Source organism: Phragmites australis, chromosome 1 (genome assembly GCF_958298935.1).
Source record: "Phragmites australis chromosome 1, lpPhrAust1.1, whole genome shotgun sequence".
NCBI lineage: Eukaryota > Viridiplantae > Streptophyta > Magnoliopsida > Poales > Poaceae > Phragmites > Phragmites australis.
The window spans coordinates 6,419,026-6,436,724 of record NC_084921.1 but is presented as its reverse complement, the minus strand read 5'-3'; the positions used below and the strand labels follow the sequence as shown (position 1 = coordinate 6,436,724).

The 17,699-nt window shown below is 43.5% G+C and overlaps 1 protein-coding gene across 1 annotated transcript; it reads left to right on the top strand.

Annotated features, from left to right (window-relative positions):
• Nucleotides 1-15,046: 15,046 nt before the first annotated feature.
• LOC133887312 (AP2/ERF and B3 domain-containing protein Os01g0141000-like) lies at nucleotides 15,047-17,426 on the top strand. Its single transcript, XM_062327246.1, has 2 exons — nucleotides 15,047-16,040; nucleotides 17,067-17,426. Exons 1-2 carry the CDS (start codon nucleotides 15,102-15,104, stop codon nucleotides 17,145-17,147), a joined length of 1,020 nt encoding a protein of 339 aa, XP_062183230.1. The 5' UTR covers nucleotides 15,047-15,101; the 3' UTR covers nucleotides 17,148-17,426.
• The last annotated feature ends 273 nt before the right edge of the window (nucleotides 17,427-17,699 follow it).

Genomic DNA, 17,699 nt, shown 5'->3' with positions numbered 1-17,699 from the left:
CACCGTTTTCTGACAGAACATGGCCCAGAAAAGCTACCTCCCTAAGCCAGAACTCACACTTGCTGAACTTGGCATAAAGTTGATGATCTCTGAGTCGGTCAAGGACAATACGGAGGTGCTCAACATGTTCTACATCAGTCTTGGAGTATATAAGAATGTTGTCGATAAAAACCACGACAAACTTATCCAATTCCTCCATGAACACCGTGTTCATCAAGTACATGAAAAATACCGGTGCATACGTCAATCCGAAGGACATGACGGTGAATTCATATAGCCCATAGCGGGTCGAGAAAACTGTCTTTGGGATATCCTCCGGTCGAACCTTGATCTAATGATAGCCCAGTCTCAAGTTAATGTTCGAGAAGACTCGAGCTCCGGTCAGTTGATCAAACAGAATATCAATCCTTGGGAGAGGATACTTATTCTTCACTGTTACTTCATTCAGCGGGTGGTAATCAACGCACATCCGTAGAGTGTCATCTTTCTTCTTCACAAAGAGTACCGAACATCCCCAGGGTGAGGAGCTCGAACGAATGAATCCCTTGGATAGCAATTCTTGAAGATGCTTCTTTAGCTCAACTAACTCAACTGACGACATCTTGTAAGATTTCTTGGAAATTGGAGCCGCTCCAGGCATAAGGTCAATTGAGAACTCAACTGCTCGGTCGAGCGGCATTCCAGACAATTCATCCGGAAAGATATCCGGGAATTCCCACACCACAGGAATACTCATCATGTCTATGGTGGGGACAGCCTTCAAAGCGAAGAGACAAGATTTGTCACCCTCAAGCTTCAATTGAATACGGGTGCTGGACGGACCATTTAGAGTAATTGTCCGCTGAGCACAATCTAAGACCGCCTCATTCTTGGTGAGCCAGTTCATCCCCAATATAATATATATTCCCTTTGAGTTCATCACTAGCAAATTTGCCCCGAAAGATATCTCATTGATGATTACCGAGGCGTTGGACACGCATTGCTTAATAAGGACCTTGACTCCAGGTGCATCTATAAGATAGGGCGTAGGGGTGGTGCTGACTGTCAACCCATGATGCTGAATATAACTTGCCACTATGAAGCAGTGAGAAGCTCCAGAATCGAAAAGAACAACTGTTGGAGCTATGACAGAATGTGAATGCACAATCAACATATCCATCAAGACGGTATCACTCTCGTGAACGTCCTTAGTGGTGGTGTGGCGTGCTCAGCCACGCTTAGGGACGTGGGTCGCTTGAGAGGACTGCTGTGCAAATTGAGCCAGTGGTGGCCTTGGAGCAGTCACCACGGCTCCCGACCTCGGGTAGAGGCAATCCCGCGCGTAGTGGCCGACATGGCCACAGTTATAGCATGGGCCGCCGGGGCCACCAGTCACGCTCACTTGCGGACCAGTCGGTCATGGAGGCTGTCCCTGTGGAGCGGAGAACGACGGGCGCTGCACGAGCCACATCAGACGAGGAGCGCTTGATGCCGGCACGCGAGATGGTGGAGGTACACTCTCCGTGCGGGCATGCGATCTTCTCCAAACCAAAAGGGAACATGTTTGAGCTAGTTCAAGGGTTCTTGAACTCAAAAACCTAGAAACTCCATTCCTAACTCAAATTCATCCAATTCCTCAAATTAGGTCTAAAAATACCCAAACTTCACCACATAGCTCCAAATTCAGAGTTCGACCAACCAAATGTGTATCCAAGCCATGGGAAGCCTAGAGGACTTACCCAAGGTGCTTAGCCGAGGTTGGGGATCGCCGAGAGAAGGAGAAAATGGTGGGAAATCGAAGAATGCTGGTGTTCTTCACTTTTCAACCCTAACACCAAAAGACATCCAAATCGGCTCAAATCCTTCGGGAATGAGCAAACAAATTGGAGGAATGGAATGCTTGTGAGCTTGTGATCGCAATGGTACCACATGCATACCTTGATTCGGCTCCTAGAGTGCGGATTTGAGGGAGAAAGAAGAGAGTGCTTGAGAGGGAGGAGCAGCAGCTCCTGCTGCACTGGTGGGAGTGAGGGAGAGTGAGGAGGAGAGAGAGAGAGAGAGCAGTTGGGCTGCCCCTTTGGAGTGGAGGAGGTGTGGGGTCGGGTGGGTCCCACATGTTAGAGAGAAAAAGGTCTATTTTAACTACGAATTTAATTCTTTTCTCTCCCGAATTTCTTTCTCTCATCCAATTGATTTCAAACAAATTGCTCTAGTGTGCCAAAATAATTTATCTTGAAAATAATTATGACACTAATGATGCATGATTAAGCTTAATCACACGATTATAGAATTTGGGACGTGATAGTTATGTTATCCTTTTAATCTTCATTGTCGAAGGTCATGGGTGAGGGGTCATAGCTGTGACCCATCACTTATGCAAGTCATAGGTGATGGGTCACAGTTATGACCCGTCACCGATGATGTTTTTACCGAAATGTTGACCCGGAGTGCTTTTAGTAAAAAGGGTATAATTTTTGCATACGGACTCTGATTTTGACTCTATGAATATCTACAGAAAAAGTAACATCTGTTTCTTCCCCACTTCATTAGGTTCGAAGAATTTTTCGAGGCAAAAAACAGCTTGAAAGATTGAGTTCTCGCCCTAGAAGTTTCTGCACTATTTTCAGAACGCGTGTTTGTGTCCATAGCCGCCACCCCTTACATCAAACTTGAGCAAAATTGTACAATAATTCATATTCTAGTGCTGCGGAGGTGAGAAAATAACGAAAAATAAAATTTTTAGCATCATATACATATATAGATTCCCAAAGCTGTATATTATATATACACACCCCTGATGAATAGAGAAAAATAACATAGAATACACATATATATATATATGAATATATGTTTGTACTACTATACATATACACACACACACACATATGACATAAACTAGGAGTGCATGAACTTTTGCAGCACATGAAATGATAGCTCTATATATCGATCATGTACATCTATAAAAACAACCATAAATGTTGTGTATATATCTACATAAACCTAAGTATATGAATACTAGGGGTATATGAAATGATAGCTCTATGTAATGATCAAATCATTGGTAACGGGTCATAACTTGATCTATCACTAATGACTGACTAGGATGACTCGTCATTGATTAGTTAGTCATTGGTGATGGATCAAGTTATGACCCATCACCAATGATTGGTTAGGATGACCCATCACTTATGAGTCACAACTATGACCAGTCACCTATGACTGACCTAGAATGACCCGTCACTTATGATAAGTCATAAGTGACAGGTCACAACTATGATACATCAATTTTATCATCAGTGACGGTTCATGTTATGACCCGTCACTCATTTCATGTCTCTTTTGTCTGTTTTTCACGTAGTGAGAATAATTAACTAGCAAGCTATCATAGTGACCTGAAGAACACGGTTCAGCGCAAAGTCACTTTCACCAGTATGACCAGAGCATACATCAGGATACGAAATTATTTATTCCCTAGTATCAGAATGGTAAATTGAATGACATACAAATATTGATTCCATCCTGCTAAAGCACTTGCACCAAACCTCATTTCACGTTCCTAGTCATTCTATGATCAATCGGGGCTACTTCTATCATAGCTTGTCATTGCACAACAGGGTGATGCTAACACCACTGCAATCCCCTAATAAGTTCCATTAATTCCTCGCCACACAAGTGAAGCACAACACACAAGTCCTCGCCATTCAATTTTGTAATTGAAGTCTGGATTGTTTGTGTCTAAAAGAAGGGTGGGTACCTCTGGCTGGGCAGATAGGAAGAACTGTTGTTGCTGCTGGGCGGGCGAGAACACCTGCTATGACTAGGTGGGCCGATCGGAGGGGCGGAGCCGCAAGTCAAAGGAGGGGTAGCCGGGTCCGAGGGGCCACCAGATCTCGGGAGGGGCCACCGGGGAGGAGGACGAGGTTGGCGTCCGGGAGGAGGACTATGGCATCGAGGAGGATGGGGACGGCGATGGGGATGAGGCGGTGGTGTCAGGGACGATGACAACGAGAATAGTGGCGTGTGGAGGAAGGCGGCCTCGGGGCGCGTGGGGCGATGAAGCGGCGTAGGCGACGGGACAGAGGCTACGTGAGCTCTAGGGTAGAGAATGGGGACGGCGGCAAAATTTTTCTAAGTGTTGGTCGGCTATGCACAACTATTTATAAGGAAGGGGATTCATTGCCGGTTTAATATGTTGACCAGCTGTGAAAGGGCTACTTCACTACTGGCACATTAATTCGATCGACAGTGAAACTACTTTCATTGTCAGCACATTAATTCAACCAGCAATGATACTACTTTCACTGCAGGTCTAAGCGGTCCGCCAGAAGTGAAACCCATTTCACTGCCAATGCGAGGGAGCAAAACAAATTGGTGTTGTGTGCATGAGCGTAGAACCCACGACCTCTGCAACCAAGTTGTATTGAATAACTTTATTAACATTCAGTTAACCTCCAATTAATCACCAAGCCCCAATATTCTTATTTATTTTAATTTGAACTTACTATTAATTGATTTCATTAAGTAAACCAAATTGAACCAATCCTTAATTAAAAAATATGTTCCTACATATATACCTAAATTTCATCGATAAATTTTCTAATTCATTAAAAATCAAAAATAAATATGCTCATACTTATAGCTAATGTAAATCAATAATAAATTCATCTTCATTAATATCTAGATCATCATAGATCAATGTATCTCCGGCATGTGGTATATTGGTGTATTCGTCAGCTGGTATATCGGTGCATAAGTTTTTGTCTTCTCTGCCAATGTATTTCCCTTCATGTACAATCTTAGCTTCATCGTGCTCGATCTAAAGGGTATAGGCAGGCATAAAGCCCCTTGTCATCAAGTGCGAATGTATCTGCTGGGTGGTGGAAAACTACTTTTTGTTCTCGCAATCGACACATGGACAACACATGTATTGAGAGTGTGTATTTTACTTGTGCACCACGGCTGCTACCAAGAAATACTCCACGCCGTTCTTGTACTCTACGCTCACACGGCTCGTATCGTACATCCATCTTCTGTCCGTCTACAATTATATCATTATTGTAAATACAAATTCAGAATATCTAGAAGATTTTACAATCACCAACAAATAAATTAACTCACCATCTCCTATCACCAATTGGCCTAGGTTGGAGGAACCACCTTTTGTATGTTTTTTGCGTCCACTTCTGATGAGTGTTTGTTGGTATCATCCATAGAAATTTTCATTATTATTCAACTCTTACATGCATGACATGCATATAGAGATAACTTATCAAAATTAAATAGCACATTCACACTCGGGATCAACTTTAGGACACTCCGTGATGTCGTTCTCTAAATAGCAATAAAGTGCATTGAAATGAGAATGAATGAAATGTCATGAGATATGATCCAAACAACATGAAATTTGGTAGAGATGTAGTGCATGAGGTTATGAATTCAGTAGAGGAAGAATCACATGAATTGCAGTTCATTTACCCATTTAATTAACAAAGAATTAGTGCTAAACAAGCGTTTAATGCTTGAAATATATTTTTCTGCACAGAGCATGACAAAAGAAGATTAACAAAGTTTGATTGAGCAATTTGGATATTTCTAGATTTAATTATGGATTAATAAGTTACAACATATTTAATGAAATGGAGGTATTTTTATGGATATTTCATGCATGCATGTATTTTTATCATGTAGATCATGAAGAAAACAAAAATAACAAACTTGGTTTCATATTTTCTGAGCTCTAGATATTTTTCTACAAATTATAGATTATTTCAGCTGATTTATCAACACAACTAATATCCCTTTCGACATTTTTTGGATTTTTCGATAGCTGTTGACCGACTTTGACCAGTCCCCGGTGGCGAACGACGGCAGAGCTTGGCCAGAGAGGGGTACCGAAATGCTCAATGCACTGTGGAGAACTCATTTGAGGGGTCAGCGTTGGCAAGCACGGTCGATGGTGACCACGGTGGGCGGTGGACCTAGGCCGATGGTGGTGGCACGCTGCAAAGGGAGAGAGTGGAAGGGAAGGGGGTGGCGAGATTCCCTAGACCGCAGTGACGCACACCGTGCATTCGGCTCGGGCAAAGGCAGCTCACGACCTGTGGTTCATTGGCAAGGTGGGCAATCTTGTGGTGGCAGACGATCAGCTTATGCGGAGCACTGGGCTGACGACGGGCTACGACCGAACTAGCTTGCACAAAAGATTGTTATGAAGCTCATCGAGCAATAGAACAGGACGAAGAGGGCTCAGAAGCGGTGGTGCTTCAGTTAGGGCGAGGAAGGTCATCGGGACAAAAAAGACAGTATTGTGCTTGGGCTTGGGGGAGAAAGGGCCACTATTTTATACTATACACATCACTGTCGGCTCATACCACCAGCTAATAATGATGTTTCTGTATCACTGTCGGTCGGTGGCTTGAGCCAGCAGTGATGATGGAGCTGGGCATCACTGCTAACTCAAGCTATCGGCTGATAGTGACGACCCTTATCACTACCGGTTCAAAAGCCGGTATGACAGATTCTTTCCGCACGGCTTATGAACTGGTAGTGATGCCACCTCACTGCTGGCCTATTAGGAACCGGTAATGATGGGCCAATATATAAGCTCATTTCTGCAAAAGTGGGAAAATACCCATTCAAATACCGAGAAAATCAGACGACCAGAAAAAAAAAGCCCATTAAGAAACCAAAAAACCGAGGACCGGAAAATCCCCATCTAGTAACCAGAAAAATCCATTAAGATAATTAACCAGAAAAATTTCTCATGACCATAAAAACAATGTAGTCCTTCAAACTGATTGTAGAGTTGTGGGACCATTTTTACTATCTACTTGGTTTGGTGGTTAGCGTGCTAAATAGCTTATTTAGCGTGCTGATGTACACATATACATGTATATTTATATATTAGAATAAGAATTCCAAACTCTCTTGAATTCAAAATTCTAAATTCAAACCATGCATTAAATTTATCATGTGCATTTTGGTTTCTTTGGAGTTCTTGGTTCTTTGTGTGTGGATTTAAATTTGAATCTAATTCAAATTCAAATCTTAACTCGATCTCTAGATCAAGTTCAAACATTAAACTCCAAATTCATCTACTATCCAAATCTTCTCTCAAATCAAATCCTAAGATCAAGTCAAGTCTAAATCTTGCCCAATTTCAAATCCAAGAAATTAATTTCTAAATTTAATTAATTTTCCATAGGTTATATTCATGCTTTATTCATTCATGTTGCAGTACTACATTAGGTCTTTTTATGTGTGGAAAATAGTTGCAAAATTTCGCCACTCACTTGAAAACTCTTTGTTAAAATGGTTTAAAAGTAGAAAAAACCTTTTCCTAATTTGTAAACCCTAACTAGGTCGATTTCCTAATTAAGCCCAGCCCAAAACCCCCTTCCTGCCTCTCTCCCTCTCTTTTTCGAGCAGCTCTCCCTCCCTCTCCCTGTTTGGGCTGTGGCTCGGCCATCTCCCCCGCGCACGCTGGGTCTAGCCCACTTGAACGAGTCGGCCTTCCCTCCCACCCTCTCCCTGTCTAGTGGGCCCGGCTCTTCTTCCATCTCCGGCCGCGCCCAATCACCTCTGTCAGCCCGCCTCAATCCGGTGCCTCCCCGCACCTTCTCTCCTCCTAGAAATAGTCAGAATCGAGTCCATAACTCCCCATCAATCTCCCCCTCTTGAATCCCCTCTCTATTGCTCGCTTCACTGAGGAAAACTGGCGGTTAAATGGTCATTAACGCCATCGGTTACTCCTCTATGCCTCGGCCGTTCCGCTTACCTGTGTGCCTATATAAGCCACCCTGGACCACCTCGGCAAGCTCCACATCTCTTCCACATGCTCATGCCCCATCTCCAAGCTCGTAGCGCCATCGGCACCATCGTCTTCTCCGCCTTCGGTGAGTAGTGCCGCCACTGTAATCTCATGCCTCTGCACCATCTCCAGCAGTGCTAACCCCCTCTCCGACTTTGTAGGTTCCTCTGGAGGCTACCTTGTGTTGTTTCGTCATCAATTGGTCATCGAAGCACCCTCCCCAATGTTGTATTGACTGCTGCAACTGTCATTCGCGTCGCCCGGCCTCCACGACACAACTCCGGCTCTGTTTTTGCTTGGGGTGAGCTTGCTGGCATCCCCCCACCCTTTTCCGCAGCTCGTCGGAGCACTCTGGCCACTGGAGCCCCCTTTCCGGCCAACTCTGGCCACCCTCCGCCACGTAGAGTTGCCGTCATCACCTATGGTCTGCGGTGGACCTGTGGACCGAGGCCTCAGCTTGGTTCACAGCCTCATGGCCTTGGTTCATTAGATTTGTCTTATAAAAAATAATTCAATTTCAATTTATGACATCAGCTTGCGCGATAATTAGGTTCTTGAGTATAAAAATAACTACTAAAATTTGATAATTTTGTAGAAAAGTCCCTAGAACTTCAAATCCTCATAACTTTTTGCTCATAGCTCCGTTTTACGTGATCTTTGTGCTCAAATTCTCGTAGTGTTGTGTAGAATATTTTTATAGGGTTTTTTTTTAGAGTTTTCTTACTGTATGGTGTACTATACTTAGTAGTTTCCTTTATGTGCTTTTTTCAGTTTACCGTTAAATAGGAGATGAGCAGTTCATGAACCTTTAGGACCTTGCTTTTGAAGATTTTGAGCAACCCTCCGCTGAAGGCAAGTATCCTTGCTCATTTTGGATTTAACTTAGGGTTGTATGTTAGTTGTTTATCCTTCATGCATGCTTGTCTACATTGGAATCTCATGATTAGGGTTTACTAGTATTTGTATCATTTTTTCCTTATCGTCATTGTATGAGTCGTGGGAATAATGGGTAGATATGCTAGTCACTGTAATGGTTGGGTTATAACTTAAACATGATTAATATATAAGCAACATGAGCAAGGAGTGGTAATTTTTGTAGCAACATAGAAGTTAGGGATCCTAGTAGTATTGTTGTCTTGATGATGGTGCGGGAATGCACGTGTGCAGGAAATGCACAGTTGGGTTGTGGTTTGTACCTGTGTAGGATCCTAAGGATCAGTTCTTGGAGCATGTAACCCGGCTAAACAGCGCAACCACGAGTCTTATATGGGTACGGACTGACCAATTAATTAGTCACCCCTCTGGTTCTGTAAGCACCAGTGGACAGTTGAATGGCACAAGAGGGGGCCTCTGTAGTGATGGGATCACTGTTAGCGGTGAAACCTTAGTGGATTCTTATGGGTCGGCGGGAGCTTTGTAGTGACCTTGTAGTGATCTCTCAGTGCACACCTCAGAAGTGTGTAAGGTACCAACGGGTACCGGCAAAAGAGTTGACCACGACTCGTGAGTAAAGTATGCAAATTTTGCAGAGTATAAAACTAATCGATTAGCCGTGCACATGGTTAAGAGCAGCTTGGACTTCTTCTTGATTAGTTGGGATCAGAGATCTAGGATGGATGGTTGAGTAGCCAGATAATGGGATTACCTGATGAGTCTTGATAGTTGGATGGAATCCGATGAGCTACTCCTCTTGTTTAAGTGATGTCTTCAAACTTAGTAAATGGGATGCCTTTTGTTAGAGTTATAGGTTAAAGTTGCTTAGTGCAGTAAACCAATGTCTAACCTTTCTTGTCTTAAGCCCCATGTCATACTTTCCTACACTTGTAGAGTACATTATGTACTCACAGCTGTTGTTTTCTCTCTTGCTTTCTACCGTTGATCAGAGGCCAACAATGAAGCTGCACCCTTTGATGGAGATGACTTTAACCCAAAGTTCCTGTTCTAGGTTGGTGTTCCTCTGGTTGATGCATGTGGAAGATAGAAGACCCTATGGCGCTAGAATTTACTTTCTGCTACACTTTTATTTAAGACTTGTGGGTCCTTTTGTAATAAATATGACAATAATGTAATTGTGGAACTGTGATGATACACTGATGATGTAATGCATGTATAAAACTTCAACACGGAGTACCTAGTTTTGTTCCTTTAAAACTGGGTGTTACACCAGCCCAACCCAATCCAATCTAGCCTAGTCCAAAGTTGACGAGGTCAATGGGACCCACCTATCAGTCAACATCTACCGTTGACTTTGACGGACCAATGGAGCTCACCTATCATGGTCAACTGTTAACTTTGACTATTCAGTGGGACCCACCTATCAGCCACAATAGAATTTTGAAATTTCCAAAATTAATTTAAATTCAAGGAATATTCCTAGAATATTCTTTTTCATGATTAATTTTCTCTTTGGAGATGGTATAATTATTTAACACATATTAATTCTTTCAACATGCAAATTGGTGAGGCGTGTGTCGGGAATAATGAGGTGGTGTATGGAACACTAAAAACCTATTTTCGTGGGGGAAAGTTGGGTAATTATTGAGGAGTATGCCCTTTGGGCTCATGACTACATGTGTGGTACTCATCACCAATGAAGCTACCGTCATGCTGAGCCACCTTGATACAACCACAAGTCCCTTGTTATGGTAAAGGGCATGGCTATCATCTTCCCTGACCAAGCTGGCCATACCACTTGTAGGGCTGAGAGTAGCAGGAACCCATGTGGCCATCAAGTGCTCTGTGTGAGACTTATAGGACAAGTTCTCTTGCAATCCATGTCGGAATGACAATCTATACGAAGGCCAGTAGCCGTTGGTGTGTCTCGTAGTGGGAATCCGACAAAGAAGGATGGGTGAAAATTCTCATTATGGTTCACTCCACCACTTGCAATGGTTGAAGGATGAGCATATTGTATGAGTGAAGTTGTAAACCTCTATAGAATGTAATTCTATTCGAATAGTGTAGTGAAAATGACCCTATTAGGCTATGATTGTGATTTTGGTGATTAATGACAATATAGTCATTATGACTAACATGTTTGTCAAGAATATATGTTAGTAGGTCTCATGGATACAATACATCAAGAAGCCACATCAGCCGGGACAAAGTTTGATTGAGTTGGAAAAGTCCTAGGAAGATTTGACCTCACTGGATAGTCCGGTGTTCAGGAGTTGAACTCACTGGAGTATTTTGTCCAAAGGCAAAGGGAAAGCTGATGATTTCATCCGATGGTCCGGTGCTCTGTGTTGACCTGAGTATTTCTGACAAAGGGGGAAAAGGCTGAGGACCTCACCAGATAGTCCGCTGATCTGCACTGGGCAACATCGGAGTATTTGCTGCAGAGAATAATGCAATTACAGAAGACTAAAGATCAACCCACCAGATGGTCCGGTGCTTGGCTTGTGCACACTGGATTATAGCACCAAAGCATTTCTTGCAGAGGTAAATGCAAGTGTTGAAGAATGAAGAACAACCCACTGGAAGGTCCGGTGCTCTGAAGATGAATGCACTAGAGCATTTTACACAGAGAGGCTGCAAAGGCTCGGATGACTTAAGATAACTCAACGGAAGGTCCAATGATAGATTTGAAGGTACACAGAAGTGTCTGGTGTTCACAGAGGCATTGAGTGGAGTTTCAACGATTAGTTTCTGATGTTTTACTCACCGGATGATCCGGTGTTAGTGCTACTGTTATCACCGGATCATCTGGTGTTAATAGCTTTTCGAAGCCGTTAGGAAAATGTCTAGTTAGCGTGTTGAGACTATAAATACCCCTTTACCCATTCATTTGAATGTGTGGCATGCTGCTGGAGTCCAGAGAATCCCATATACACTTGAGAAGAGATCCAAGCCACCAAAGTGATTAAAGTGATCATCCAAGGTGATTAAGCACAAGATTAGAGAGTGTTTAGTGCTTATAGGCCCAAAGTGAGTTGTACCTAAGTGTTGTAGCTTAAAGAAGGGATCAATGATAGATCCTAGCTTGTACCGAGAAGTACACCGGCACCTTGGAGTCTTAGTGACTCGCCGACATCTTGGGCCTTGGTGGCTCAAGCTTGTTGACCCTCCGATATGGTGTGAAGCAGCGGCAAAACACGTGTACGAGGACACGGAGATCATTGCCTTGGTGGCTCAAGCTCTGAAGTAATCACGGTGGCAAGTGACCGGAAGAGATGCTAGTGGTGAGACCTTTCCTTGGTGGCTTGGTGGCTCATCCGACTTGAGGTCTTGCCTTGGTGGCTTGGTGGCTCAAGAGTCATGACCAGGTGCCGACCAAGAGCATATCTTTGGTGGAGCTCCAACGTGAACTAGGGATGGCATTCATACCATCGATACTACGGGATAAAAATCCCTTGTGCCGAGTTTGTCTTTCTACATTATTTACAAACTTGCAATTTACCTTGCTGGAGTAGGGTGCAATCATCTTGAGCGGTATATTAGACACACTAGATAAATTCTAGAGCATATTTAGATAGAAATTAAGATATATTTATCTTGTGAAGTTTTTGGAGTCATTTTAGTTTAGGTTTCTAAGTGTCCTAATTCACCCCCTCCTCCTTTTAGGACGTCATCGTTCCTCATAAATAGACATATTTATAATCATGGACATGCGAAGCTTTAGCCACACTTTGGTTAGTCTCAGGTGTGTGTGAGTAATCTTTCATGAGTGTCAGGGGTAAATCCCTGACAGTGATTTCGGGGTATGCTGGACAGTGGGCGTGTGGACTATGTTTCAGGAATCGGATGTGTGTATGTGTTCGAAGAACTAGGGGACACAAGGAGTTATAAATGTTCAGGCCTCCTGGAGGATAATAGCCTTACGTCCTGTGTGTTATGAAGGATCTCAGTTGAATTACAAATGATGTCTTAGCCAGCCTCTCCCCTTCCTCCTCCTCGTCCCCTAATATATGGCAGGGAGGAGGAAAACTTACATATGGGTCCAAACAGAAGACATCTGCTCATACTAATATCTAACCCAAACCATCATTACAGAGGACCAGGTATGCCCACTTACTCTAAGGGTCCCATGCAACTTGTGTCGTGCGCTGTCGTGATGGACTGCAAAGTTCTGCCCCGTAGCAATTAATACTACGGGACGGGATAAGGTCCTTTTGCGCTGACTCCATCCACTTGCCTAGTCGGGCTGTCGATGGCTTCCCATTCGCATTGCGCCACTGTGTCGGCCAACAAAGTTCTATCCCGCCGCATTTAATGCTATGGTACGGGACAATGCCTTTCTCCGCCGACCCCGTCCACTTGCCTGGTCGAGCTGCTAACAATGTTCCATCCGTTGTGCGCCACCGTGCCGGTCAGCAAAGTTCTATCCCTCAACATTTAATGCTACAGGACGGGACAATACCCAATTGCGCCGTCCATGACTTCATCCACTGATTCAGGCACCTAGGGAAAGGAAACACTTGAGTGGTTTATCAGAAAATGCGCTCTGGACAGGTTGCATCAAATCTGGCCTTGCGATCAGTGGGGCTAGTCGCAGGTATATGCGATGGTGTAGGGAAACTGGTCGTGCGGTGTCAGACTGGTCGCTATGGTCGCACCTTGGTCGTACGACCGACCAGACCTTATGTAGTATGCTCCTCTAGTTGTTAGATCCCCTGCGGAGTCTGTTTAGCTAGAATACACTTTTACTTAATACACTGACAATAAGTAAATGTGTGGGCTATGTGCCCATGTGTTGGTGATCACGGCTATGTGCAGAAATCTGGTTGGTAGTGTGTGTACACCAATCTCAAAGTGGGGAAACTACGGAGTGCGGAATAACCCCTCCTATATCCAAAACATTTAATTATGACTTAACACTTAAGCTAGATGATACACTTAATCAATTGCATCAAAGCCAGCTTTAAGCTTAAAACTACATGTATGGCCTTATCTCTTGATTATACTCCTTAAGCATCTATTAACTTCTCGGGTAGTATTAAGAATTGATGAGTACATTCCATACTCATTCTTGCTTGACGATCAAATGAGGAGCCGGATTACGACTTTGCTGAGGATGGAGATGAAGAGTATTAGTGGTGGTGGTTGATTTGGCCAATCAGTCGTGGTTGTAATGAACCTTATGGTTTAAAACCTTTGTAATTGGCAGATTTTATACCATAATATTATGCGATGTATAACTGTGATATCATTTCTGTTATAACTATGAGTATCAACTACTTATGTCTCATATATCTAGAGATTGATATATGAGACATAACAGATCTCAGGTTTGGAGACCCACAATGTACGTGTGTAACGAGAGCTTCTTGGCAACCAATTTCCTTATTTTATTTATAAAAAAAATCGATTGCTCCCATTAATGTATGGATAGTGGAGTAAAAACACCACTTCTGCACCATGGTTGGTTCAGTCATTAAGTGGACTAACTATTCGAAATAGTTACCATGTTTAAATTAACATGAGTAAGGAAGTACTTATAGCTAGTTAACTAGTGCAAGATTCACCAAATTTCGTATGATTTACACAAGTGGGTGAAAAATGCAATGCACATGCATATGATTAAGAGAAAATTCCTTGTATATCATCGGGACTTAAATTTTTACCTTATGTGTCATCCAAAATTTACGCTTCTCTTCTCTGCTACTGGATCAAATATGGCATCCCTTCTTTGCCACTGGAGTGGCATAGAAAGGAGGGAGTGGTATAATTTGGATGGCATAAAAGGGATATCATATTTGATCCGGTGATAGAGAAGAAAAACGTAAATTTTAAATGGTACTTAAGGCAAAAATTTAAATTCTAATAGCATAGAAGAAATTTTCTCTATGACTAATGACAGGCTTGAAAGCACGTGGATGTGGATTGTAGGACACAGCGAAGGATAGTCTAAAACAATAAAAAAAAAAAGGGATATGGAAAAGGATGGAAGAAGACAATCCAGTCTAAAACAATAAAAAAAAGATATGGAAAAGGATGGAAGAAGACAATCCAGAAACGACCAATATAAAAATACAGTTGAATTCATGAATATTCCTGTGGATATATACTGGACAAAACATATAAATGTACTACATGCCTGCAACTTTGAAATTTGTGCAAGTAGCACCCAAACATGAACAAACAAGTTCATGAAACAAAACCTCGTAACATAAGGAAGCCCCCAAGTAGCATAAAATTACAGTCCCTGCCGTAGTGTAAATACCGACACAAGTACCAATATTAATAAACACAAACAGAGATACAGCTCCAAAATTGAGACACCAAACTACTCAATATATGTGCACAAGTGCACAACAACCAAGTACTACCACATCATACCAGCTGAAGCTAGTAAAACAGTGGTACTAACAGCATGGTCTTCTCGTGGCACTCCGCCGTAACGTCGACTGCCACGATGGAGTCCAGCACCGAGATGGCCTTCGCCGCCATGGACTCGTCCCAAGAATCGGGCGCCGACGAGGTGGCGGCTCTGCAGCTGCTGCCGCGCCAATCCTCGAGATTCAAGGGCGTCGTGCCGCAGCCGAACGGCCGCTGGGGCGCGCAGATCTACGAGCGCCACGCGCGGGTGTGGCTCGGCACGTTCCCTGACGAGGAAACCGCCGCGCGCGCCTACGATGTGGCCGCGCTCCGCTACCGCGGCAGGGAAGCCGTCACCAACTTCCCTGCGGAGTACGCGCCCGAGGGCGAGCTCGCCTTCCTGGCCGCGCACTCCAAGTCCGAGATCGTAGACATGCTACGCAAGCACACCTACGCCGACGAGCTGCGTCAGGGCCTGCTCCGCGGTCGCGGTACGGCCGCGCGCGCGCAGCCGACGCCATCGTGGGCACGGCAGCCGCTCTTCGAGAAAACCGTGACGCCGAGCGATGTTGGCAAGCTGAACCGCCTCGTCGTGCCCAAGCAGCATGCCGAGAGGCACTTCCCGCTGAAGCGGGCGCCGGAGACGGCTACCGGCAAGGGCGTGCTCCTCAACTTCGAGGACGGCGAGGGAAAGGTGTGGCGGTTCCGGTACTCGTACTGGAACAGCAGTCAGAGCTACGTGCTCACCAAAGGCTGGAGCCGCTTCGTCCGGGAGAATGACATCCAAGCCGGCGACACCGTGGCCTTCTCCCGGTCGACGTATGGGCCGGAGAAGCAGCTGCTCATCGACTACAGGAAGAAGCCCGAGAAGCAGGATGAAGGCACGGCCGATGCGATTACAGTTGAGGCCCGTGTCGTCAAGCTGTTCGGCGTTGACATTGCCGGAGGGGGGCGAGACGCCGGTGAAGGGCATGCATGGAGAGTTCATGAAGAGGTAACACATGAGCATGACAAAATCAACCTTCTGGGTCTGCTCTAACTAGTGTGATCGTATATATAGATCAATCTTCTCCATCTTCTCTTTTTTGTTATCCATTCATCTATTTGATGCTTAATTAACTTCGAACTCATTGTATTGAGATTGTTACGTTAGCTAGGTTGCAGATCGACTTGTCCAGTTGTACTTACACCCTCTAGGAATGCTAAAGATTAGAATCTTAGAGTTCTATCTGCATCAATTTCCATCTGGATCGATGAATGGCATGCCTGTTGTCCTCAAGATCACGATGTTGTCACTCAAGATTGGTTCTGTTGCAGGTGATGACTGTTTGAGGTTACTGTATGGATGTTCTTCTGTGTGCACAGTATATAAACTTTTTGTTGTTTGTTTTGAAATTCACTAATAAGCAACAACTGATCAAGGCAAAGTATCAAGTGTCTACTCTCGCTAGGTTGTAGGCACATACCACAATATAAGCATGGCCAGGTACCCCCTTGGGTTGATCATCCACCAGCATTAATCAGATCAGTCTGCATTTTTTGTTCCAGTTGCAAGTCAGCTAGCAGCCTAGCACTGATCAGTAATATGGGAGCTGCTATAGGACGCCCGCATGGATTGATTACATACGATCTCCATTCGCACACCACCTGCACATAATTTTTTTTCATTTTATACAAAAAATTTAATGTGATGCATTTTAAAACCAAATTAAAGCATCCGATTCAAGACCCATTTTAACCATTGTGCTCATTTCAATAAGAGCTATGGAACAAGACCATCATTGCATATCTTTTTATTTGTTTAGTGATGATAACACATGTTAGGGAACAAGATACAAATATCAGTTACAAAGATAAAATACAAGTGACAGAGGAAGACCAATGGCATATGCACATCCATATTTCGAAAGTTCTCAGAAATTCGTATGAGATGTTCCAATAGTTTCTGAATATAGTGTTATATATATATATATATATATATATATATAGATGTATTTATATATATAAGTTTTGTGGACAGGTTTCCACTGGTTTGGGGCAGTCTCTCCGAGAAGTTCATGATCAGCAACACTCCCTTATTCAAGGAATATTCTTTGGTTAGTTCATATATCGATGATGTCATTACTGCAGAAAACGTGATCACTGTCGATTCAAGAAATGTGATCACTGTCAGTTTTAATTACTACCATAGTCGGTTCAGGACCCAACTATGATTATATCTGATTATCCAGTCGCTTCAGAACCCGACTGTGATAACATTTCTAAGCCGACTATAAGAGCCATGGCTGTTGTAGTGCATAGAACTTGATCAGTAGTGTCCCTCTAGTTCACGCTGAGCATTCCTTGTTTTACACATACTAAAAGAAGTGCTAATATCTTACTTGGTTTTCTTTGGTCTTATTTTGTTTCATGGTAATATATATAAAGACAAGCACGCGTAAATACAGCAATAAGAAAGAGATTATGGAGCAATCAAGAGACACCACTACAACGACAGGTGTAATAACTAAGCATCACGGATCCCATTTTGAATAATCCTATCAGGTTATAATTAAAGACTATATACTTTGGGTTCAACTGAACTACGAATCTGCAAGTAGAACAAGTGAAGAAGACTCGCTCTAGAGTCTATAGATGTTGCATCTCTCATGTA